The 25827-nt window shown below is 51.0% G+C and overlaps 1 protein-coding gene across 7 annotated transcripts in view; it reads left to right on the top strand.

Annotated features, from left to right (window-relative positions):
• Positions 1-25827, top strand: part of fbxl16 (F-box and leucine-rich repeat protein 16) — a 300505-nt gene that overhangs the window by 261315 nt on the left and 13363 nt on the right. For all 7 annotated transcript variants that reach the window (XM_072481747.1, XM_072481743.1, XM_072481748.1 and 4 more), the window contains one exon: positions 24156-24240. In XM_072481747.1, the coding sequence (XP_072337848.1) occupies positions 24156-24240 (85 nt within the window). The remainder of the gene's footprint in view (positions 1-24155; positions 24241-25827) is intronic.

The raw sequence follows: 25827 nt of genomic DNA, 5'->3' as shown, positions 1-25827 counted from the left end.
TGTGTGTCATGTCTCTGGTGTTCCCTCTAGTGTCTAGCTAGGTGTAGTGTATGTACATTCACCCTTTGTGTACTTACAGTGATGTATATCACCACAGACGTCCATTGACCAAATCAGGCAGCAGAAGACATTCTGTGATTCACAGCTGTTTTATTGTGATACCAGTTTAGCTCAGTTGGCTAGACGGCTGGTTTGTGATGCAGAGCGCGGCCAGCAGCGCGGGTTCAATTCCTGTGCCTGTTGAGGTTATTTATGAAGGCCTCGCCTTCTAACCTTGCCCCTTGCCTGAGGTGTACTGAGCCAGTCAGCTCTCCACCTCAAAGGGAGAAAGCAGCCTATGGTCATCTGGGACTATGGTGATTTTACCTATTGTTGTATTATAGCTCAGTACAAATACCAGTTTCCACTCTTCCCTTCTGGATACTTTTCCTATCCGGTAGCAACTCCCAACTGGTGAAAAACCCAGCTCTGAAATACCGGCTTCAATGAGCATCTTGCTCTCAACTCACTCTGAAGCTAGTCGTGGTCGACTTTTCAAGGGGCCTGCATTTATTTTTTATTTTATAAATGTATAGTGCCCAATTCATTTTTTCCAATTAAGGGGCAATTTAACATGGCCAATCCACATCTTTGGGTTGTGGGGGCGAAACCCACGCAAACACGGGGAGAATGTGCAAACTCCACACGGACAGTGACCCAGAGCCGAGATTGAACCTGGGACCTCGGCGCCGCGAGACAGCAGTGCTAACCACTGCGCCACCCTGCTGCCCTGCACCTGCATTTCTAACATTGTCAGCATTTCCAGGGTCACTGTCTTTGCTGAGTATTAGCAGCCAGCAAAGATGTAATGGACTGAATGGCTGCACTGTGAGCTTCCATTCAGAGGTGAGCTCAAACTACTCTTTCCTGTGTCATGCAAAGTGAAGCACTGTAGGACATTATATAGATACGAACAGAAGGCCAGTGTACAATAGTAATGGTTTGTGAGATGAGTGTTCGTGGAAAGTTACAGGATGGGAGTAATCCAAGAGGACCCATGGAATTAGCAGGAAATGATTGTCATGCTCCACTATTTGGGGAGCTATTCCAACTTGATTTTGAGAGGGTAGAATTGTGCCTTTAGAGATGCGAAGGTTAATTTTTCACTTTGGTGCCTGGGCATAAAGTATCGGCTGGGTTTGTGACAACGGGCAAATTGGGGTGGAGGAATCGCACATCTGTCATTGCCTGCTCGAAAGGAAAATGCAATCGGCACTTGATCTAACAGGTGAAATTTGCACTGCTTTCAACCCGTTTCGAGCTGATAGGAACCGGAGGCAAAAAATTGCCCCCCTCCAGTTTTACCATGGGGGAGACTTCTGAGTTTCGCACCAAACAGGCAGAATATTGGCAGCATGCCCACTGTGCCCATTTATTAATTGGAAGATCCTGAACCATTTTAGCCACGGGGCTTGTTACCTCGTTAACATTTTTGATCCAACCTGCAAGAACCTGGACACTTTTGCTGCGAGGCAAAATTGACCAGCAGTCGAATGGAAGGTACGGCCTGTCGGGGGGCAGTTGCACTTCCAGCTCCTCCTGCAGCCCCCTCACCCCCCCCCCCCCCCCCCCCACCAAATCCTAAATCCCTCCACAAACTTTTTTTACAAGAGGCCGCCAGTGGTTAAGGCTCTGTGGTTAGTCCCCTCCGTGCTTGCGGGAAATGGAACTGACCGAAAATGTTTAAGCCTTCACCCCACACCTGCCGCCTGACTGAGTGCAGTTACGGTTTGATTTGCCCGACAAAGAATCCAATTTGTGCCTGCAATTCGGTGAAAAATGTTGGTGAGGCCCGAGCGCGCGGACTGTGCATGTTTTGCCTATTTCACCTTGAATGCTGCAACCCTACAACAAGCATAGATTTCTGATTTGCATATTTTAACAACCTTCCCCCCCCAGTCTAGGAGGGAGTAGGGCGCACCCATTCAAGGTGGATTCAGGTTCACGCACAACTACACCCACCGTTGCCGATGGGAAAATGTGTCTCGACACCATTAAACATCTAAAGCTCCTCAGGAGGAACCTGCAGTTCCCTCGCTGCTACAGTCCGCAAATCTGTACACGTATGTTCTGTGCTAATGGTCAAGACTGACTATTGAGCTTGTGCTCAAATTGGCTTCCCAACTATTGCACTGAAGCTAAAAGCACAAATAGACTGATGAAAATGTTTGGCTTTCTTACAAGTAGAGACTGAGAAGTAAATGAATTATTGATACACCCCCGATACATCTACTGTCAAAATGAAAGGCTGTATTTTCAAAAGTCCATTCCCTCACTGCATGCCTGTCGCATTGCAGAACAAAATATGTTTCGGAGTTTTTTTTTTCTTTTTGCTCCCCTCTGTTTTTTCAGCAATGGATTGCAAAATTCAGAATGCAGTAATCCCCCACAGCCAGTCGGAAAAAAGGTCCTCTCCGTCAGGATAAAAGTCAATGCAAATCAGGTGCAAACATATTGCAGGAAGTCAGAAAGAAAACAAATTCTCGGGCATTGATGGTAAGGTCAACATTTGTGGCCAATCCCTGGTTGCATTTGAGAAAGTGCTGGTGGGTCGTCTTCTTGAACCATTGAAGTTCATGTGATGAAGGTACCCCAACAGTAATGTTAAATAGGGAGTTCCTGACGCTGTGGGTTAGACCTGATGCCTCAGGCGCCGAGGTCCCAGGTTCAATCCCGGCTCTGGGTCACTGTCCGTGTGGAGTTTGCACATTCTCCCTGTGTTTGCGTGGGTTTCACCCCCACAACCCAAAGATGTGCAGGCTAGGTGGATTGGCCATGCTAAATTGCCCCTTAATTGGAAAAAATGAATTGGGTACTCTAAATTTATTTTACAAAAGATAATATCATGGGCTGAAGTTCACAGGCGTGCTTTCGGTGGATTGGCCACGCTAAATTCTCCCCCCCCCCCCCCCCCCGCCGGGTGGGAGAATCGCCCGGGCGCCGCGCGAGTCCCACCACGCCGCCCCGACACCCGCACGCGATTCTCCCACCCACCCCAAACCGGCGCGACGAGAATCACGGCTGGCGGCTGGGAGAATCACCGCTTGCTGTTGGTAACGGGTGAGCGCCGATTCTCCGGCCCGGATGGGCCGAGCGGCCTGCCCAACACAACAAGTTCCCGCCGGCGCCATCCACACCTGGTCGCTGCCGGCGGGAACAGCGTGGGAACGCTGGGTGGGCGGCCTTTGGGGGGAGGGGGGGTTCCTGCACCGGGGGGGACCTCAAAAGGGGTCTGGCCCGCGATCGGTGCCCACCGATCGGCAGGCCTGCCTCTCTGAAGGAGGACCTCCTTTCCTCCGCCGCCCCACAAGATCCATCCGACATCTTCTTGCGGGGCGGCCTCGGGGAGGACGCCAACCTGCGCATGTGCGGGTGACAGCATTTACGCAGCGTCGCTTTTACGCGGCGCCAAGGCCCGGCGCACGCAAATGACGCGACGCCGCTCCTAGCCCCCTGGGGGCGGGAGAATAGGGGGCTAGGAGCGGGCTCCGACGCCGGAGTGAAACACTCCGGTTTTCACTCCGGCGTCAGCACTTAGACTCCCGATGGGAGAATTGCGCCCGATATCGGATGGATCTTGCGCGGCGGTGGAGGGAGTTTCAGAGAGGCCGGCCCGCCGGTCGGTGGGCACTGATCTCGGGCCAGACCCCTTTTGAGGTCCCCCCAGTGAAATACAAGGGGACATAAATTTAAGGTGAAAGGTGGAAGATATAGGAGGGATATCAGAGGTAGGTTCTTTACCCAGAGAGTAGTGGGGGCATGGAATGCACTGCCTGTGGAAGTAGTTGAATCGGAAATATTAGGGACCTTCAAGCAGCTATTGGATAGGTACATGGATTACGGTAAAATGATATAGTGTAGATTGATTTGTTTTTAAGCGCAGCACGGTAGCATTGTGGATAGCACAATTGCTTCACAGCTCCAGGGTCCCAGGTTCGATTCCGGCTTGGGTCACTGTCTGTGCGGAGTCTGCACGCCCTCCCCGTGTCTGCGGGGGTTTACTCCGGGTGCTCCGGTTTCCTCCCACAGTCCAAAGATGTGCAGGGTAGGTGGATTGGCCATGATAAATTGCCCTTAGTGTCCAAAATTGCCCTTAGTGTTGGGTGGAGGTGTTGAGTTTGGGTGGGGTGCTCTTTCTAAGAGCCGGTGCAGACTCAGGGGGCCGAATGGCCTCCTTCTGCACTGTAAATTCTATGATAATCTATGATTAATCTAGGACAAAGGTTCGGCACAACATCGTGGGCCGAAGGGCCTGTTCTGTGCTGTAAATTTCTATGTTCCTGCCGACAGCGACCAGGTGTGGATCGCGCCAGCGGGAACCTGTCTTGTTGGGCAGGCAGCTTGGCCCATCCGGGCCGGAGAATCGCCGCTTGCCCGTTACAAGCGGTGAGTCTCCCAGCGGCCAGCCGTGATTCTCGCCGCGCCAGTTTGGGGTGGGTGGGAGAATCGCGTGTGGGCGTCGGGACTCGCGCGGCGCCCAGGCAATTCTCCCCCCGGCATAGGACTTTCCTTCCATAGTCCTTGTGGCAGAGAATTCCACAAATTCACAACCCTTTGAGTGAAGAAATGTTTCCTCATCTCAGTCTATCCCATATCCTGAGACTGTGACTCCTGGGGCGAAATTCTCCGGTATCGGCGCGATGTCCGCCGACTGGCGCCCAAAACAGCGCAAATCAGTCGGGCATCGCGCCGTCCCAAAGGTGCAGAATGCTCCGCATCTTGGGGAGCCGAGCCTCAACCTTAAGGGGCTGGGCCCGCGCCGGACAAATTTCCGCCCTGCCAGCTGGCGGAAAAGGCCTTTGGTGCCCCGCCAGCTGGCGCGGAAATGACATCTCCGGGCGGCGCATGCGCGGGAGCGTTAGCGGCCGCTGACAGCATTCCCGCGCATGCGCAGTGGAGGGAGTCTCTTCCGCCTCCGCCATGGTGGAGACCGTGGCGAAGGCGGAAGGGAAAGAGTGCCCCCACGGCACAGGCCCGCCCGCGGGGCCAGATTGCCCCGCGCCCCCCCCAGGACACCGGAGCGCGCCCGCGCCACCTTGTCCCGCCGGTAAGGTAGGTGGTTTAATCTACGCCGGCGGGACAGGCATTTTAGCGGCGGGACTTCGGCCCACCCGGGCCGGAGAATCGCGGGGGGGGGGGCGCCAAACGGCGCGGCGCGATTCCTGCCGGTGCCGGAGAATTCGGCACCCGGCAGGGGCGGGATTCACGCCAGCCCCCGGCGATTCTCCGACCCGGCGGGGGGTCGGAGAATCTCGCCCCTGGTTCTCGATTCTCCAACCAGGGAAAACATCCTCAATGCATCAATCTGTCTGGCCCTTTTATAATTTTATACGTATCGATCAGATCTCCTCTCATCTTTCTAAACTCTTTCAAATACAGGCCTAGTTGAACCAATCTCTCCTAATAGGACAGTCCCGCCAACCCTGGTATCAGCTAGTGAACCTCTGTTTAATTCTGACTGATGGGTGATTTGGAGAACTTGGAGGTGATGGCGTTCCCACACGACTGCTGCTCTTCGCCTGGATGGTGGAGGTTAGGAGATGCTGCAGAAGATGCTGGAGTACACCCTGTCGTGTATACACATGGGCTAAATTTACACATTGTCGGGCAAATGCCAGTGTCATAGATTTGGTGCAATAGATTGACTCAAGTTAGTTCAAGAGCACAGGTTTGTAGCATTCCAGCTGGGATGTTTTGGGATTTGTAGCCGTTTCTTGCTGATACATGCAGTGAATTGAATTAGCTGAAGATTAGCATCATTGATGGTGGGGACCTCAGTGGGTGAAGGAGGGAAGCAGAACATTTGGTAACCAAGAAATGACTCAGGAGGATTAAATGTAATGTTTGCATATGATTGCTTTGCATTGTTTAAAAAAAACTTCAAGGACTCTAGAGGAAAGATTGCCCTGTGATTACAGTGCACCGGTGTAGCGTAACCATGGAGTGATAGAAACTGGGTCTGTTCCCAGGTTGAAATGCATAATGAGCTCTCAATCTTACCAAGGCTATCATCGGTAGGTGGTGAGCAATTAGGTGAGATTATAGAAAGAAATCTGTGTCTCAAACCAAGCCACTCCGGTATTCCTTCTGCACCATTGTGGGAGCAACGTTCATGCAGGATTTGATGCAGGTCACCTGACTGCTTTGTCAACTGGGAATGACACACAGCAAGAATGCAGGATGCGGAATGTGAAAGGAAACCTAGAAACAAATAAGGGAGGTAAATAATGCAAGTGGGAATAAAGAGAGCTCATAAATTTAAGGAAGGGTGTTTGCCAACATTCTGTATATTACTGGAGAACGATCAGAGCCCACTGTTTCTGGGACACGTCTTTAGTTCAATAAGGTAGTTTAATTGCAATCTTGATTCAATCCCTTTGGGTCAATTCTCATGATAGGTGTCTCTCTGTTTTATGGAAGACAAAAATTCAAGAATATAGAATCCCTGCATTTAACCATGTGCCAGTTAAAGCAAGTTGTACCCCTTGTTCATGGTTCCTGTCATTGAATAGGATATGAGTGCCCCCTACAGTCAGGGTTTGTGCATGTTTGGACTGTTCTATTTGGCTGCTCATATGGGAGGATTGTTTTGAGCAAACCGGGACATAAAAGGCACGAACAACAAAAGGTTAGTATTTTGAATAATGTCGATAATAATTATCCCCTGAGAGAATACATTGTGTTCAGTCAGTGATTGAATTCTGCCCTCCGGGCACAGGAATGGGATGCATAAAATTGTAAACAAGGTTTTGGCTTCATGCTTCCCTGTTATCTTTCTGTCCTTGCTGTTGCCTGCCTCCCTGGTCCACTACCCTCATCAACCAGTTCAACAACCAACCAACATATTCCACGAGGGTAGCATTGGGAAGCACAGCCCTTGTTTCAACAACAATGGAAGGGAGAGCTCCACTGTGACTGTAGAAACGTTTTATTAACAGAATGGCAACTGACACTGGTCTCCTGTGCCAATCAGCAGTTTCAAAACAATTTCAAAAACAGTGCCATCTTTGGGTGTCTTGATGGGCAGGTCCAACATCAAGCTGAGTTATTTGGTCTGTGACTCCCCTGGGCGATGATGCTGCATTTTCTATTTTAATGAGGTTCGTTCCATCACTGAGCTTATGTTCTTGAACTGCTATTACAACTGGTTCTGCCATATTCATGCTCCACAATCCCGCTGTTACTTCCAGTGCCTGCCTTTGTTGCTTCTGGATAGAGGGCATAAATTCTCGTAATCTCTAGTCTTATTTGACATTTCTTAGTTGTGTATGTAGTGATCTCTGTATGTGTTAGTACATATTTAGTTAATGTGAAGTCAGTACAGACAGTTGATCACTAGATGGCAACACTAACAGGAACTATATAAGGTGTTTCCCGCTCTTTCTTAGGTTAGCGTGTGTGTAGTACAGCTAGAGGGAAGACGTGACCAGATCAGTGTGTAGTGTATTATCATAATTGTTAGTTTAATCTAATCTTAGTTAATTGTTTTACTAGTCAAAGTATTAAAATGAAAGAACTCACAAGTATATAATTTTATTACTCAATAAATAATTTGTCATTAACTGGAAAACTTTGACTGTTTATCATCAATATAACAGTGTATTCAATTTGCATCAACATGATTCAAGCCCCAGCATGTTTAAGTAGTTGATTTCAGTAGACTTATCAGCATGATTTACTAAACCAACATTGGCTGCTTCTTTTAAGCATTGGGGCAGGATTCTCCGACTCACCGCCGGGTCGGAGAATCGCTGGGGGGGCGGCGTGAATCCCGCCCCTGCCAGCCGCCGAATTCTCCGTCGCCGGAGAATTGGCGGGGCGGGAATCGCGCCGCGCCTGTCAGCGGCCGCTCACAGCGCCCCCCCCCCGGCGATTCGCCGACCCGCGATGGGCCGAAGTCCTGCTCATTCTTCTATGCAGGTCCCGCTGGCGTAAATTGGACTAGGTCCCTTACTGGCGGGACCTGGTGCCGCCGCCGGGTTCCAGGGTCCTGGGGGGGGCCGGGGCAATTTGGCCCAGGGGGTGCCCCCATGGTGACCTGGCCTGCGATCGAGGCCCACCAATCCGTGGGCGGGCCTGTGCCGTGGGGGCACTCTTTTCCTCCGCGCCGGCTGTGTAGGCCTCCGCGATGGCCGGCGCAAAGGTGAACACCCCTCCGCGCATGCGCGGGGATGCCCTCAGCAGCCACTGACGCTCCTGTGCATGCGCGGACCTGCGCCGGCCGGCGGAGTCCCTTCGGCCCCGGCTGGCGCGGCGTCAAAGGCCTTCCACGCTGGCCGGCGCGGCGCCAACCACTCCGGTGCCGGCCTAGCCCCTGAAGGTGCGGAGGATTCCGCAGCTTTGGGGCGGCCCGACGCCGGAGTGGTTCACGCCACTCCTTCCCGCCAGGACCCCCGCCCCACCGGGAACGGGGGAATCCCGCCCTTGGAGTTTGAACATTTATGGATTTCCAAGAAATGCTGTTCATCGTTTTCCCCAAGAGGGATGCAAAGATAACGTGCTCAGAATTCTTTGAACCATGTTTTAATGCTTTTTGAGTACCAGGGGGCGGAATTCTCCGCAATCGGCGCGATGTCCGCCGACCGGTGCCAAAAACGGCGCGAATCAGTCCGGCATCACGCCGCCCCAAAGGTGCGGAATCCTCCGCATCTTGAGCGGCCGAGCCCTAACCTTGAGGGGCTAGGCCCGCGCCGGACTGATTTCCGCCCCGTCAGCTGGCGGGAAAGGCCTTTGGTGCCCCGCCAGCTGGCACGGAAATGACCTTGCCGGGCGGCGCATGCGCGGGAGCGCAGGCGGCCGCTCACGGCATCCCGCGCATGCGCAGTGGAGGGGGTCTCTTCCACCTCCTCCATGGTGGAGACCGTGGCGAAGGCAGAAGGAAAAGAGTGCCCCCAGGGCACAGGCCTGCCCGTGGATCGGTGTGCCCTGATCGCGGGCCAGGCCACCGTGAGGGCACCGCCCGGGGCCAGATCGCCCCGCGTCCCCCCCCCCCCCCCCCCCCCCCCCAACCAGGACCCCGGATCCCGCCCGCGCTGCCTTGTCCCGCCGGTAAGAGAGGTGGTTTAATCCACGCCGGCGGGACAGGCATTCCAGCAGCGGGACTTCAGCCCTTCCGGGCCGGAGAATCGCCGGGGGGGGGGGCCGCCAACGGGCGCGATTCCCGCAACCGCCGAATATCCGGTGCCGGAGAATTCGGGAACCGGCGGGGGGGGGGGATTCATGCCAGCCCCCGACGATTTTCCGACCCGGCGGAGGGTCGGAGAATCCCGCCCAGGGTAACTGCAACAATGATAATTTGCATTTCTTTAGTACCTTGAAAATACAAAATATCCCAAAGCACTTGACAAAGGGAAATGGATGACAAGCCACTTTAATTACTGTAAATAAGGGTGGGTAGAGGAAGGGCTGACGAGTGCAGGAGAGATGCGAGGCTGGAGAATGTTGCAGAGGGTAAGAGGGAGAGAAGCTGGGGAACAACTCAAAGACAAGGACAAAGATTTGTAATTGGATGTACTAGCCAACAAGGTGCCAATCACCAAGAGTGAGTGATTGATACTCCGGATTTAATGCAGGACTGTGAATATCCCAGTCCAGAGGACTCCAGTCCAAAGATGAACGGGTTAAGTGGACTGGCCATGCTAAATTGCCCCTTAGTGTCCAAAGGTTAGGTGGGGTTATGGGTGTAGCGTGGGGCTAGGTAGGGTTGGTGCAGACTCGATGGGCCAAATGGCCACTTTCTGTACTGTAGAGATTCTGTGATTCTAGAAGTGACAAAAGCAGAGATGAAAGTTTTAGCATTGGAGGGCTGGTGATTTGGGTAGAGATGTGCAATGGGTTTGGTGATAATGATGAGGGTGGTGAACCTGAGGTGAAGTTTGAAAATGAATCCAAGGTTCCATGTAGTTTAGTCTGAGTGCCTGGCCAGGGAGCCGGATGGTACAACTGGCAGGGGATTAGCGATAACAGAATAACATTCACTATGCTCCAATAAATTGAGATGCAGTGCAAACTCATGCTATCCGTTAGATCACTAACAAGAGCCTCACCTATTTTCTGTTTTTTAAAAATAACATTGTACTAAAGATTTCATAAATACCGCACACGATCTAAACTTCATGATGTGGAGATGCCGGCGTTGGACTGGGGTGAGCACAGTACGAAGTCTTCCAACACCAGGTTAAAGTCCAACAGGTTTGTTTCGATGTCACTAGCTTTCATTTGCATTTCCAGTCGGGGAACACTTCAGCAGTCAAGGGCATTCAGCCTCTGATCTCCGGGTAAGCGTTCTCCAAGGCGGCCTTCAGGATGCGCGACAACGCAGAATCGCCGAGCAGAAACTTATAGACAAGTTCCTCACACATGAGTGCGGCCTCAACCGGGATCTGGGATTCATGTCGCATTACATTCATCCCCCACCATCTGGCCTGCGAAATCCTACCAACTGTCCTGGCTTGACACAATTCACACCTCTTTAACCTGCGGTTACCCCGGGCGAAATTCTCCCGAAACGGCGCGATGTCCGCCGACTGGCGCCCAAAACGGCGCCAATCAGACGGGCATCGCGCCGCCCCAAAGGTGCGGAATGGCATCTTTGGGGGCCGAACCCCAACATTGAGGGGCTAGGCCGACGCCGGAGGAATTTCCGCCCCGCCAGCTGGCGGAAACGGCCTTTGTTTCCCCACCAGCTGGCGCGGAAATGACATCCCCGGGCGGCGCATGCGCGGGAGCGTCAGCGGCCGCTGACAGTTTCCCACGCATGCGCAGTGGAGGGAGTCTCTTCCACCTCCGCCATGGTGGAGACCGTGGTGGAGGCGGAAGGGAAAGAGTGCCCCCACGGCACAGGCCCGCCCGCGGATCGGTGGGCCCCGATCGCGGGCCAGGCCACCGTGGGGGCACCCCCCGGGGCCAGATCGCCCCGCGCCCCCCCCCCAGGACCCCGGAGCCCGCCCACGCCGCCTTGTCCCGCCTTTCAAAAGGTGGTTTAATCCACGCCGGCAGGACAGGCAATTTAATGGCGGGACTTCGGCCCATTCGGGCCGGAGAATCCAGCGGGGGGGCCCGCCAACCGGCGCGGCGCGATTCCCGCCCCCGCCGAATATCCGGTACCGGAGACTTCGGCAACCGGCGGGGGCGGGATTCACGGCAGCCCCCGGCGATTCTCCAACCCGGCGGGGGGTCGGAGAATGACGCCCCTCATCTCTGGATCTGTAAAGATTTAATCACCTGCTAATGCTCGCATTCCAAGCATTGTCTGGCATCTTTGAATTTGTCTATATATGTGTTTCTGGAACAGACCTCTTCATTCACCTGAGGAAGGAGCAGCGCTCCGAAAGCTAGTGACATTGAAACAAACCTGTTGGACTTTAACCTGGTGTTGTAAGACTTCGTACTGTGATCTAAACTTCAACACAGCTCTAAAAATGGCTCGTACATTTGTTGTGCTAATAACACAAAAGATCAGAAAAAAAGCAACAACAGCCACATCCAACTGTGCCAATTAAGCCTCCTAATCCCACAATGAAACCCTACCTCCCCCCTCACAGCTGATGGTACTTAATTATTTGGTTTGAGATAAATGGCTGCCACCTGAGGTAGAACCCCCTCCACTGACCCCCTAAAGGTGCACTTGACCCTTTCCAGGTATTAAACACTCCATAAGGTCACCCAACCAGGCCGAGGCAATGGGCGGAGCGGAAGATCTCCAAGCCAGCAGTACCCGCCTCCGGGTTATCAGCGAGACAAAGGCAAGAGCATCCGCCTTCACCCCTGTGTACCACCTTGAGCGGGACCAGGCTGTGCTGTGCGCATGAGGACATGGAATCTACCCTACAAAGGACCTCATTCCGCACATCCTCATCTGGGATGGGTCCCAACTCCTCCCCCCATTTCACCCTCCCCCACCCAGCGGCGCAGATTCCATTGATATTCGAAACCTTCACCCCTCCCACCCTCCACAGCCCTCAGCAGCCATAAGATTTCCTCCAACAAGGAGGGTTGCAGTGCTAAGGGAAGTAGGACAAGCTCCACAAAGTAAGTCATGCAATTGAAAGTATCGGAACAGGTTACATGAAAATGGCTTATTGTCACTAGGCTTCAATGAAGTTACTGTGAAAAGCCCCTAGTCGCCACATTCCGGCGCCTGTTCGGGGAGGCTGTTACGGGAATTGAACCGTGCTGCTGGCTTGCCTTGGTCTGCTTTCAAAGCCAGCGATTTAGCCCTGTGCTAAACATTGTGCCCCTTATAGCTGGAAGTTGGGCAAAAATTTTGCGAACCGTCCCTCCATTAACAGCTCCCTAAAGAACTTACATACCTTGAAAGTCGAATCCAAACCCAATGGTTCAAACAAATAGTTAATGCATATAGGGGCCAATAATGATGTGGCACCCAGCTTGCAATGTTGTCTGAACTGCCTCTATAACTTCAAAGTAGAAATCACCATAGGTTCGAGGTATACTTTGCTGGAGAGAATGGGAGTGATCCCGTCACTAGTGCCCAGAGACTCGACCCCTTACACGAACCTGCCTCCACCCCCCCCCCCCCCCCCCGCCCCCCAATATGGTATCTGATTTCCTATACCACCCCAACACCTTCTTCACATTGGCTGCCCAATAATACAGGAGGAAATTGGGTAGTGCCAAGCCCCCCCCCCTGACTGCCGACCCTTCTGGAGGTACACCCTGCGAATACTTGGTGCCTTACCCGCCCATACGAAGGAATTCATTGGCTTGTTCACCTTCACCAAGAATGATTCAGCAAGAAAAATAGGGAGGCATTGAAACAAAAATCGGAACCTCGGCAGAATATTCATCTTCATCGTCCGGACTCTACCCGCCAGGGGCAACGGGACGCTATCCCCACCTCTGCAAATCAGATCCCACCCTACCCAACAGACTTGGAAAGTTTAACTTGTGAAGCCTAGGCCAATCATGCGGCACCTGGATACCCAGATACTGGAAGCTGCCTCTGGCCCGACGGAAGGGTCATACCCCCAGGTTGGCTCCCGTCCCCGGGGGAATAACGGGAAAATATCCACTCTTTCCGAGGTTTAACTTATCGCCCGAGAAGGAGCCAAAGCCCCTCAGAGCAGGTCATCAGCGTATAAAGACACCCTCTGCTACCTTCCCTCCCCCCCTCGATTTATCCCCGTGAAGACCTCAATGCTATTGCCAGGGGTTTTATAGCCAGGGCAAAAAGGAGCAGCGACAGTGGGCATCCCTGTCTTGTGGCCCTGTTCTGTGGGAAGTATCCCAAGCTCGTCGCATTAGTGAGAACACTAGCCATGGAGGGCCTATACAGAAGTCACACCCATGAAATGAACTTCTGCCCGAATCCAAACTCCGTGGGGTTCTTATCTTTCTTTAGAATAAGGGAGATGGAGGCCTGTGAAAGTGTATCAGGAGGGAACCTCGAGCGAAAGCATCATCAAACATATCTACCATTAATGGCACTACTGGTCTGAAAATATTTTATAAAACTCAACGGCATGACCATCAGGACCCAGAGCCTTACTCGTTTGCCTCAGCCCTCAGCACCTCCTCCGAGCCTAGTGGGGCCTCCAGGTTCTCCCTACTCTCTACCTCCACTTTTGGGAAAGGCAATCCGTCCAGAAACTCCGCTATGTCCGACACCCTCTCTGGAGGCTCTGACCTATAAAGATCCCCGTGGAAAGCCTCAAATGCTGCATTGACTTCTCTTGGTGCGGTCACTAAACTGTCCATCGACACCCCGACCTCCTGACAATTTCCCGGGAAGCCGCTTGGGCCTCAGTGCGCCAACAGACGGCATGTGTTCTCCCCATGCTTGTACACTACACCCCTTGCGCGTCTCTGTCTCACAGCCTTTCCGGTGGATACCAAGTCAAACTTCCTAGTCGTAAGCAGCTCTGGGGTCGGATCCTACGAATAGTGACAATCTGTTTCCAGGATCACATCCCAGCATCTCACCAAAGGCTGTCGTTCCGCCCTCACTGCCTTGTCTAAGTGCGCTGTACACAAGATCACCTCTCCTCTTATCACCGGCTTAAGTGCAGCCCATAACGTGGAGGGAGAGACCGATCCATTCCTGTTAAACCCAATGTATTCCTCAATAGCTGTGGCTATGCGCTCACAGAACCCCTTCTCGCCAGTATTGCCACATATAATCTCCATGGTGCCCGCTGGTCCGCAAAATGTGGAGCATGGTCAGAGAGTACTATCGCTGAATACTCCGCCTTCCTGACTCCCGGGAACAGGGACTTAACCAAACAAAAAGAGTCTATCCTTGAGTAGATCTCATGCACGTGTGAAATAAGTGAGAATTCCCGATCATGTGGGTGCAGGAAATTCCACAGGTCCGCTCGCTCCATCTGCTCCATGAAGGTCTGAAGCACCTTCACCATCCCTGAGAGAGGCAGAGACCTAGGTCTCGGCCGATCCATTTTGGGTTCCAGCACACATTTGAAGTCCACCACTTAACCAACTAGTATGTATCCAGATCAGGGACGAGGCCAGCAGACCCCAATAAATGCCACATCATTCTGATTAGGGGCATATACATTTAACGTAATACCAGAGTACCTGCCCAAGACCCACTAACTATCCCATACCTACCTTTGGGATCCATCGCAATTCTAATGGCCAACAGGGGCACTCGCTTAATAACCAGAATTGCTCTGCCTCGGACTCTTCCACCGAAGCCCGAGTGGAAGACGTGCCTTACCCACCCCTTCCGGGGTCTGGTCCTCCACCTTCCCAGGTTCTTGAAATATGTGTCCTGGCCTTGTATGTGACCCGGAACCTCACCGGGTACAACACCCGAACCGAATGCCCTTCCTGTAGAGAGCGGCTTTCACCTTGTTAAAGGCCACCTGCTTCCTCGCCAGCTCTGCCCCCACGTCTTTTTTTAAAAAGTAAATTTAGAGTTTCCAATATTTTTTCGTTCCAATTAAGGGGCAATTTAGCGTGGCCAATTCACCTACCCTGCGCATCTTTGGGTTGTGGGGGTGAGACCCACGCAGACACGGAGAATGTACAAACTACACACGGACATTAACCCGGGCCGGGATTGAACCTGGGTCCTCAGCGCCGTGAGGCAGCAGTGCTAAGTATTGCACCACCGTGATGCCTGTGTGCTCCCACATCTTGATAGATTATTATCAGGCTTCCTTCCCACTTCATGTCGCGGTGCTCCTTGGCCCACTGCAGGACCGTCTCCTGCTCCCGAAAACTATGGAACCGACTAATCATCACAAGAGGCGGCTCATTCAGTCGAGGCTTTTTCCAAAACGTCCAATGGGCCCTGTCGAGGACCGGGGAGGAGGAGAGACTACAATCACCCGCCACCTTCCATAACATATGTGCTAAATATTTGGTGGGATTTGGCCTGCACCCGCTCCAGCAACCCCACAACTCGAAGGTTCTGCCTCCTTGACCGGTTTTCCAGGTTGTTGGCTTTCGCCTTCAACCTTTTCTTTTCATCGGCCATCACTGCTATCACACGCCCTCTTACGATGCGAGCTGCATACCGTGCCTCGTCAGCGCTTCCTCCACACCTCCCAGAATCTCGCCAAGTTTCTTCACCATCTCGACGGCTTTATCAACCTCCACCCCGTCCGGGCCCAGTGCTTCCTCAATCGACTTACATAATCCCTCAGAGACCCACTTCCACCGCCTCCCGAAGTGTACAGTAAATTCATGCGTCAACACGTCCAAGAGCATGTCCATCGTAATCAGGGCTGCCGATAACTGCAACTCTGCCGTCGTCAACTTTTCTACAGAGGAGTTCCACGATGCTCCTGAGCCTGTCGAAGGAATATCTACTTCGGTTTTCTAGGTTCCTTTCCCCCCTTCCTTTTGGGCATGAATTCGGTGCTGAAGCTACCAAAAGTGTGACCGCCCTCTCACATGTCACCACTGCAAGTCCACCCCGTCTATTCTCATTTCCCTGAAAATTCTAGACCATATATCCTTTACTGTGACATAATGCGAACAATAATTTCTTGCTCCAATAATGTGTATTCCACTAGTTCCATAGCTGCTGAGTCAAAGTGGCTGAAACTGGTAAGTGCCATTGTCAGTGAAGAATGCTGGGAACAATCAGCACACGTTTCTGTCACTAACTCATCCTGTGCAATTAAAGGGCGTCTTCTTTGGTTTCGCTGATTGAGGCAGTATTGTAGCTGGCCCATCAAGAGCAGAAAATGCTTCTTGTCGTGCTAGTTTAATGGATTTAAAATGCTCCAATATGGCAGGTGGCCCATTCCCTACCATCAGTGCCCTCCACATTTGGCAATGGCTCCTCCATAATGTCTAGGGTGCGTGACTGAAATTGGAATGGAAATCCATTGTTATGAGCAATTTCCACTCCTTTTACTTTGCCCTGGGCGCCACGGGGTTTTCCCGAAGAGGCAAAAGTAGGCAGGCTAAATCTATTCATATAAATGGGGCATTAGTGTTTATTTCTGCTTTCCCACTTCAGTTATGAACATTGCATAGGATAACCAATACCAGGAGCAAACATCTGGAAGCTTTCTTGTGCCAGAAGACACCTCAATTCACAAGATCTAAGGTCCCAGCAGGAAGTTAATTGGGACCATTGGTTGAGCTCTCCCCTTGATTGTGGGCCAACATCTCCTGCAAGAGGAATTGGGTTTGTGTAATCCCTCTTGAAGGTTCTGAAGGTGTATGAGGCAGTTTAGCAGCGTGCATGCTGAGAGGAAGCAGTGGGTAACAAGAGGTGTGTCGAGCTACAGAGAAAAGTATTGTTCTGCGTACAGTCCAGGCAGACCGCTCCATACAAGAAAAACATAGGACATACGATAAATACACAATATAAATACATAGACATCGGGTGAAGCATACGGAATATAATGCTACACTGTAGAGAAAATGCGTAGAAAGATCAGCTCAGTTCATAAGAGGGTCATCGGGAGCCTGGTAACAGCGGGGGAGAAGCTGTTTTGAATCTGTTGGTGCGTGTTCTCAAACTTTTGTATCTCCTGCCCAATGGAAGAGGTTGGAAGAGTGAGTAACCCGGGTGGGAGGGGTCTTTGATTATACTGCCCGCTTTCCCTCGGCAGCAGGAGGTGTAGACAGAGTCAACGGATGGGAGGCAGGTTCGTTCGTGTGAGGGATTGGGCTGTGTTCACGACTCTCTGAAGTTTCTTACGGTCTTGGGCCGAGCAGTTGCCATACCAGGCTGTGATGCAGCCAGATAGGATGCTTTCTATGGTGCATCTGTAAAAATTGGTAAGAGTCAATGTGGACATGCCGAATTTCCTTAATTTCCTGAGGAAGTATCGGCGCTGTTGTGCTTTCTTGGTCGTAGAGTCGACATGGGTGGATCAGAACAGATTGTGCACAAGTAAGAATTTTAAGCTGTCAACCAGCTCCACCTCGGCCCCATTGATGCAGACAGGGGCATGTACGACACTTCACTTCCTGAAGTCGATGACCAACTCATTAGTTTTGCTGACATTGAGGGAGAGATTGTCATTGCACCATGCCACTAAGTTCTTCATCTCCTGTTCTGTGACTCATCGTTGTTTGAGGTCCAACCCACTACGGTCATGTCATCAGCACACCTGTAGATGGCGTTGGAGCTGAATTTTGCCACAGTCGGTTTTTAAAGGGAATATAGTAGGGGACTAAGTATGCAGCCTTGCAAGGCCCCCGTATTGAGGACTATCGTGGAGGAGTTGTTGTTGTTTATCCTTATTGATGGCAGTCTGTGGGTCAGGAAGTCGAGGATCCAGTTGCAGAGGGAGGTGCTGAGTCCTAGGTTTTGGAGTTTGGATATGAGCTTGGCTGGGATTATGGTGTTGAAAGCGGAGCTGTAGTCAATGAATAGAGTCTGACGTGGGAGTCCTTGTTGTCTACATGCTCCAGCGATGAGTGTAGGGCCAGGGAGCAAATGTCTGCTGTGGACCGGTTGTGGCGGTAGGTTAATTGCAGTGGATCAAGGCAATCTGGAAGGTTGGAGTTGATGTGTCACATGACTAACCTCTCATAATGATAGATGTCAGGGCCACCGGTCGGTAGTCGTTGAGGTACATAGGTTTTTCTTTGGCATTGGTGTGATAGTGGTCTTCTTGAGGAAGGTGGGAATCTCGGAATGGCGTAGGGAAAGATTGAAGATGCCCGCCAGTTGGTCCACTCAGGAGCTGAGTACATGATCGGGGACTGGACCCGTTGCTCTTCTAAGGGCAGTAGCTGATATTGAGAATCTGAGTGCAAGTGGGAGGCTCGGTGGAAGTTCCCAGTATGGACTAAAGAAGACTGGCTTTGACCTCAACAACTGGGGAGAGGGCACTGGACCACCCATAAGGGCAAGCCCTCCTTCACTAAGGTATAGCTGGTTTCGAAGCAGCGCAGATGACAAAGGTCAAAACCATGAGAGAGGAAGAAGAAAGCTCAGGCAGGCACGCAGCCCCTCATTGACCATGGACTGGCCAAGTGACTGGCTAATAACCCAGTGTCGACGTGGAGTATGGAGTATATTTATTATTGCTCCTTTAGACTTTCACCTTTCCACCCCTTTACCTTCCACTGGCTTCATCCTCTCTCTTATTGTCTCCCCCTTTCTTTTTCTCTCCATCTCTTCTCCAGGACTTTATGGCAAGCATCCTCCTCACTCCCAAAGCACTGCCATTAGGTCAGAATTAGAGATTATTCAAAGAAGAATAGGGAAGTTGTGCCTAGTGTCCTGCCAACTATTATCCCTGTGCTGACACTGCTAAAATAGATTGTTTGGTCTTTTACCTCATTGCTGCTTGTAGCCTTTACTGTGCACAGACGTTTCTACATGACAACAGTGACTACACTTCAAAAGTTCTCACTGGTTGTAGAGTGCTTTGGGGCATCCCGATATCATTAACGGTGCTTTACTAATACATATTCTACTTCCTATTCTTCATACAGTTCCTTTAATATTGATATTCTTTGTGTATGTTCAGCTCTTCAAAGGGAAAACATTTAAAATAAAATTAATGTTTATATGGCGTGGCAAAGTCAGCTCACATTGAATCAAATAAATTAATATAATTCACAATGAAATAAATAAATAAAATCTGCAAATAATGAACAATTACCATGGTAATATGGTGATTATTATATGCATAGTCGATTGTGTAAGCGAGCATTATAATGTGCATTATGTTATATTATGTGTTATGGAATATCACTGAATGGTTCAATGACGAATCATGTTCACCGGAGCACAGTGGTTAGCACCGTTGCTTCACAGCGCCAGGGACCCAGGTTCGATTCCGGCTTGGGTCACTGTCTGTGCGGAGTCTGCACGTTCTCCCCGTGTCTGCGTGGGTTTCCTCCGGGTGCTCCGGTTTCCTCCCACAAGTCCCGGAAGACGTGCTTGTTAGGTGAATTGAACATTCTGAATTCTCCCTCTGTGTCCCCGAACAGGCGGCGGAGTGTGGAGACTAGGGGCATTTCACAGTAACCTCATTGCAGTGTTAATGTAAGCCTACTTGTGAGACTAATAAAGATTATTATTATTTATTAGAGAGTATGGTGCAGCATATTGCTGTAAGAAGACTGGCTTTGACCTCAACAACTGGGAAGAGGTCCCTCTGTTATATCAGAGGGTGTGACTTAGCAGAGGCAGCTCTGGTAGCTGTTAAAAATGAATTGACTGCTTTTGCAAAATCGAATGGCAGATAGATGCATTTTAAATTAACATATACATCAGCAATGAGTTTTCCTGGGTGGAGTCTGGAACGTTGTAGGAAACACATAGGCAGCATTTCTGACACATTTACCACTTCCATTTCTCTGCTCGGTCTGCTTGGAGCAGGTCTTGTTTCCAGGCTGTTGCTGTTCCTGCTGCTATAATTATCAGTGGTTGGCCTTGAAACCAGCCCACAAACACACTTCTCCTGAGAAAATTGGCCATTTTGTTCCTTCCTACGCTGGTTAATTGAGTGCTCAGCAACAGGCACTTGTGTCACATGATGGTAAACAAATCTTTGATGAATGGGCTGACAGGCCCTGGTTCCTGTGTCATTCATCCCAGAGATTCTGCCCATTGCCGTTTCCTCCTGTGCCTGCCCACTCTGCTCAGAGAAAGGAAGAAATTGTTTGATTGCTTTTGGCATGGAAAATGGACTTGCTTTACCACGGGAACTTCAATTATGTTTTTTTTTAGTGTACTGGTAAAAGTAATGACCGCGCTGAGGAAACAAATGTATCAGAATTATTGATCATAAAACAATAATGTCTAATGGGCTTTTAGAAAATAAAGGCATGACATTGTTGTAAGTCAAGTGCCAGAGTAAAATTTATATTGCAACTAGGGGAGAGAATAAAGTTGACTTCCTGCTGTTGCTTGCTGCCTGCATGACCCACGACACTGTCTGCCCCCCCAGGGAAATCAGGTGCCACTAGAATCAGCGTTCTGTGAATTAACTTCTCCCCAAAGAGTCCTGAGACTTGCCCAATACAACAAAGTCCTCCTGTAAACTGCTGTTAATCAACAAGTAGGAGGCAACAACGAGGTAAGCCTAAGTGCAGACTTTGGGCGAAATCCTCTTCTCTCGTTGGAGATCCACGCGGCAGGACCGAAAGTGCACAGAGCAGCTGGGCACGTGCTGTCACATGGCGGCCAGCCAATTAGAAATGCCGAGGCGAGGGCCTCGGCCAGTCATGCGGCAGGGGCGGCCAGGATGTCGCCAGCCCCGTTGTTACACATTGATGCTGAATGGCACCTGGAAACGGCATCCATTTCTCCCCATCCTCCAACATTAGTTTGGCAATTTGTGAGGCGTTTGTAATCCCTAGGTCCGTACGCAGCGACCTTTTGTAAGGAGATCAGGAGATCTTTCTGGGACTTCACTCTGGCTGCAATCTGGATGCCGTGATGGTGACACAGGCCTTCGGGTGTGAGGCTCTATCGTGCCAACCCTACCAAGGTGCTGGGGCGGTACTGCCAGGCTGGCAGGAGCATTGCTCGGGTGGCAGTGCTAGGGTGCCCGGGTGCCACTGGCAAGGGCCAGGGCCTGAGGGGGGGCCATGCCCACGAAAGGAGGGTTGAGGGGGGCATGAAGGCTGGGGGGGTGCAGGACAGGTATCATGGGGGCCTCCGGAGGGTTGCGGGGGGGGGGGGTGGGGTGAAGGGTGGGGGTCCTGGAAGGGGGGGGCCCGAAAGGGGCGAGGGTAGGCCTGAAAAAGAGGGGCCCTCTGAGACCCCCATTGCGGGCTGTCCTCACTTGGGGGGGGGTTTGGGTAGTGCCCATGTGTGTAAGTGGGGAGTGTGGGGGGGCCCTCAAACTTACGTAGAGATCGGGGTATCCTTTCAAAATGGTGGCCCATCTCTGAGGAGTCACTTTGGCAGCGAGTTCAGCTCCCCACTGATGAAAGTAACTCAAACTGTGGGCTTGACTGGACTCCCCAGAGGCCAATAAAGTGCCTAAGTGTGGTCAGATAGTGGTGGGGAACTCACCGACTGAGCCGGGGTGGGGGGGGAAACTCCAAGCAAAACCCGCCACAAATGACACTTAGAAACTTTTTCGTTAGATCGCGCCCTTTCTCTTTATCATACCTTCTGTCAGGCTGGGCTTATTTGTAAAGAATAGGGATTCTCAGCCATTTTTGAGTTCTGGGGCACTTCTATTATGTTACAAAAATTCCACAAACCCCCTGTAACGCAATCCAATTTTCTGTGTAAAATCTCGTTGTACAATTAAAAGGGATGTACCACGCGATTTAAGCACACAGACTCAAGAAAGAATTCCCTTACATGCTCCTTAGTAAATCATAGAATTTACAGTGCAGAAGGAGGCCATTCGACACATCGAGTCTGCACCGGCCCTTGGAAAGAGCACCCTACCCAAGGTCAACACCTCCACCCTATTCCCGTAACCCAGTAACCCCACCTAGCCTTTTTGAACACTGAGGGCAATTTTGAATGTTCATTCCGCCTAACCTGCACATCTTTGGACTGTGGGAGGAAACCGGAGCACCCGGAGGAAACCCGCGCAGACACGGGGAGAACGTGCAGACTCCGCACAGACAGTGACCCAAGCCGGGTCACCTCAGGGGCACCTGCCACACAAAAGTCCTGGGCGAGTCCTCGCTGCTTCCTCCTTCATGTCATGGCATCCGGCTCTTCCTCTCACATTGTCAAAGGCCCCCCCCCCCCCCCCGAGGCACCCACAGGAGTCGACCAGTTTCCCTGCTATAGCGGTGCTCTGCCCCAACATCGCTCCCTGCTACTGCAGGCCATGCTCCACCGATATTGGCTGTTATTTTTGCTTCACTTGACATGAAACGTGTTCCTGATGCCAACCAACAATTCTCAATTCAATTGCTGGAAACAATCAGCAGGTCAGACCAGGGGCGTGATTCTCCGACCCCCCCCCACCAGGTCGGAGAATCGCCGGGGGCTGGCGTGAATCCGGCCCCCGCCGTGTCCCGAATTCACCGCCACCAGAGATTCGGCGGGGGGGCGGGAATCGCGCCGCGTCGGTCGGCAGGGGCGGGAATCGCGCCGCGCCGGTCGGCGGGCCCACCCCCGGCAATTCTCCGGCCCGCGATGGGCCGAAGTCCCGCCGCTGTCAACCCTCTCCCGCCGGCATGGATTAAGCCACCTTTTGAACAGCGGGACAAGGCGGCGCGGGTGGGCTCCGGGGTCCTGGGGGGGCCGCGGGCGATCTGGCCCCGGGGGGTGCCCCCATGGTGGCCTGGCTCGCGATCGGGGCCCACCGATCCGTGGGCGGGCCTGTGCCGTGGGGGCACTCTTTTCCTTTCGCCTTCACCATGGTTTTCACTATGGCGGAGGCGGAAGAGACCCCCTCCCCTGCCTCAAGGCGAGGGCTTGGCCCCTAAAGGTGCGGATCTCCGCACCTTGGGGCGGCCCGACGCCGGAGTGGTTCCCGCCACTCCATCCCGACGGGACCCCCCGCCCGCCGGGTAGGGGAGAATCCCGCCCCAGATCTGTGGGAGAAGAGAGAGGAGTTTCAGAATCGGTCATCAACCTGAAACATTAAAACTGTTTCTCTTTCCATCTGCTGAGTGTTTCAGTTTCACATTTCTAGCATTCATAGTATTTTGCCTGCGTGTGTTCGCCTGCTTATATGTGGGATCTTAAAAACACAATCAGTTGTCTGCTCCCCTCCCCAAGAAAGGTTATAATTGGAAACTTATCAGGCGGAATGAAAAGAGCAACATGAGCATTGTGGAAAAAACGGAAAAAGTGATATCATGATGAAAATACCTGTGACTCTCATGCGTCGGGAGTGAGTCACTCATGTTGGTTTCCTGTAGATTCCATCGATGATTAAACACTGTTTCACTGTATTGAGAAGGACGGCAAATCCACCTGATTGCTTGATGATACCTGACACAAACCTGAATCGTTTCTAACTGCTCGGTCTCTGTCACCAGCGTGGTCCACTCACCTGGGGATCAAATTGTTGGATACAATAAAGGTCTTCTGGGAATTCTGGGATGAGTAGCTCATCCCCTCACTCCCTAAGGCCTATCCACTATCTAAAAGGCACAAGTCAGGAGTGTAATGGAATATTCTCCCCTTGTCTGGATGATTGTGATTGTAGCTGTGAGAACAAGTGTGACTGCAGCGATTGCAAAAAATACTGAGGCACCTTCCTGCTGAGTATCATGGGAAAAGCGTTGCTTGTGTCGCTCCTGGCCGACTGCAGAATGACGACCACATTGTTTTTTAAGTGGAAGGATTACCTTATTTTGCTTAAATTATGCATCCGCAATCCAGTGGCACGGTCCATTCAGAGCAGTTCAACAATGTCCAGAATGTTAATATCTATGAACCATTTAACCTTTCTTGTCGCGTTTTAGTTGTTCTATTTTATTTGCAGTGACATGCTAACATAATTGAATTCTGTCAAGATTACTGCTTGTTTTTAATAATCACTTGGTTAATATAAGCCTTGCACTTTCGTCTTAACAGAATCAAGTTGAATTCCACATGTCTCAGTACTTCTCAATATTGAAAACCATTCAATTCCATTTGAGTAATGATCCAATTTGACAGTGGCTAGTTGTCATTCATACTTAACGAACATTGGTTGTTTATCTCGTTTGAACACTGCTGCTGTGTCTATTCCCTTCACTCCTTCTAACCATTCCACATGTCCTTGACATTGTAGATGCGTGCGAATCACTGACACTGGGCTTGGCTATCTCTCGACAATGTCATCGCTGCGCAGTCTGTATCTGAGATGGTGTTGTCAGGTGAGTATGACAATATTCACACATTCAATACTCAAGTTATTTCAACATAATGATGGCAAAAAGGAAAGCCATAGATACATTTAAGTCAATCTACATACTGTTGGGTTCTGCTTCTTCATGTAGCATAAGCTGCTTCCTTGATGTATACTCTGACAAAGGAAGGTTCAGACTTGGAGATAGGTTTAACACATTTATTGAGCAGTTAACAATTCTCCTACTTGAGTTTGACTCTCCTGCTAATCTTGCTATAGTAACTCAGTCTAACTAACCAGTCTGCTCTAAGCCATGCGGTGGGTGTGATGCTTCCGATCTGCCCCGTGCTTCTCACTGAGTGTCACCTGTGGAAAAGAGACAGAGCATGTGTGCCCTGTCCTTTTATATGGGTTGCCCCCTTGTGGTCGTGTCACCTCTGGGTGTCTTGACTGCCCATTGGTCGTGTCCTATTCTAAGTGTTCATTAGCTGTATGTCTGCATGTCATGATGTCTCTGGTGCTCCCTCTAGTGTTTACTCAGTCCTAGTGTATCTACATTAACCCCTTGTGTATTTACAGTGATGCATATCACCACACATACCATCGTAGCTCTGAGTCCTGTCAGAATTAATAATCTGTGACATGATCAGTACATAGTGTTCACAACAACAGATATGTATACATATATAGTACAATACTGTTGACAGTGTGCCCAGTACAAGTGTTAGCATACATGGGTAATAACAATGGTAACAGTGTGATAGCCCTCCCAATCACTAATTGATCTCCCGGTAGGGCTTGTGGAGTATGAGATTCCATGGTAGTGGGCGGAGGCCCTCCCAGCTGGGACTTGCTAGTGATCCTATAAATGCTGCTCCCAGACCTGGACTGAGAGTTCCGCTAGTCCCAGGATGGGACAATTGTGCACTACCCTGCAGTAGCAGTTTTATTTTTTGAGTTAAGGTAAATCTGTTTAGCCTCCTTCTTCGGGACTCTTGGGTTCCTACATCGGTGATGAGAATCAAGTACGAGATTCTGGATAGCCTTCCTTGAAACTCCGATAAGGAAGGAAGTATGAGGATAAACAGAAATGCTCCTATTTGTAATTAGAGCTATATGATGCGGGGGTATAGGACGGGCCCCAGTATGCTGAAAGAATGTGCTAATTATTTTGTACTAACAGCATTGCGGTGACAACTGTCACAAGGTAATCTTTCTGACTGCTTGTGAGCCCAAACGTTCGGCATCATTAAGAATTTGACGTACCCGGTAGCCTCGGATTCAAAAATCCTTAACAAAATGGTATTAATTACAAGCCACTGTGACCCAAGACCATTGATAATTCTCCAATGTTTGAGATTTAACACAGTTGGAGGGACCCCTGGAGAATCCATGACAAAATTAATAATAATATTCTTTATTAGTGTCACAGGTAGGGTTACATTAATGCTACAATGTGAAAACCCACTAATCCCCACACTCCGGTGCCTGTTCGGGTAAACCGAGGGAGAATTCAGAATGTCCAATTTACCTAACAGCACGTCTTTTGGGACTTGTGGGAGGAAACCGGAGCACCCGGAGGAAACCCACACAGACACGGGGAGAACGTGGAGAC

Source organism: Scyliorhinus torazame, chromosome 17, assembly GCF_047496885.1.
Source record: "Scyliorhinus torazame isolate Kashiwa2021f chromosome 17, sScyTor2.1, whole genome shotgun sequence".
In the NCBI taxonomy this organism is placed as follows: Eukaryota; Metazoa; Chordata; class Chondrichthyes; order Carcharhiniformes; family Scyliorhinidae; genus Scyliorhinus; species Scyliorhinus torazame.
The sequence above is the reverse complement of the archived record's forward strand: the minus strand, read 5'-3'. Positions and strand labels throughout refer to the sequence as shown.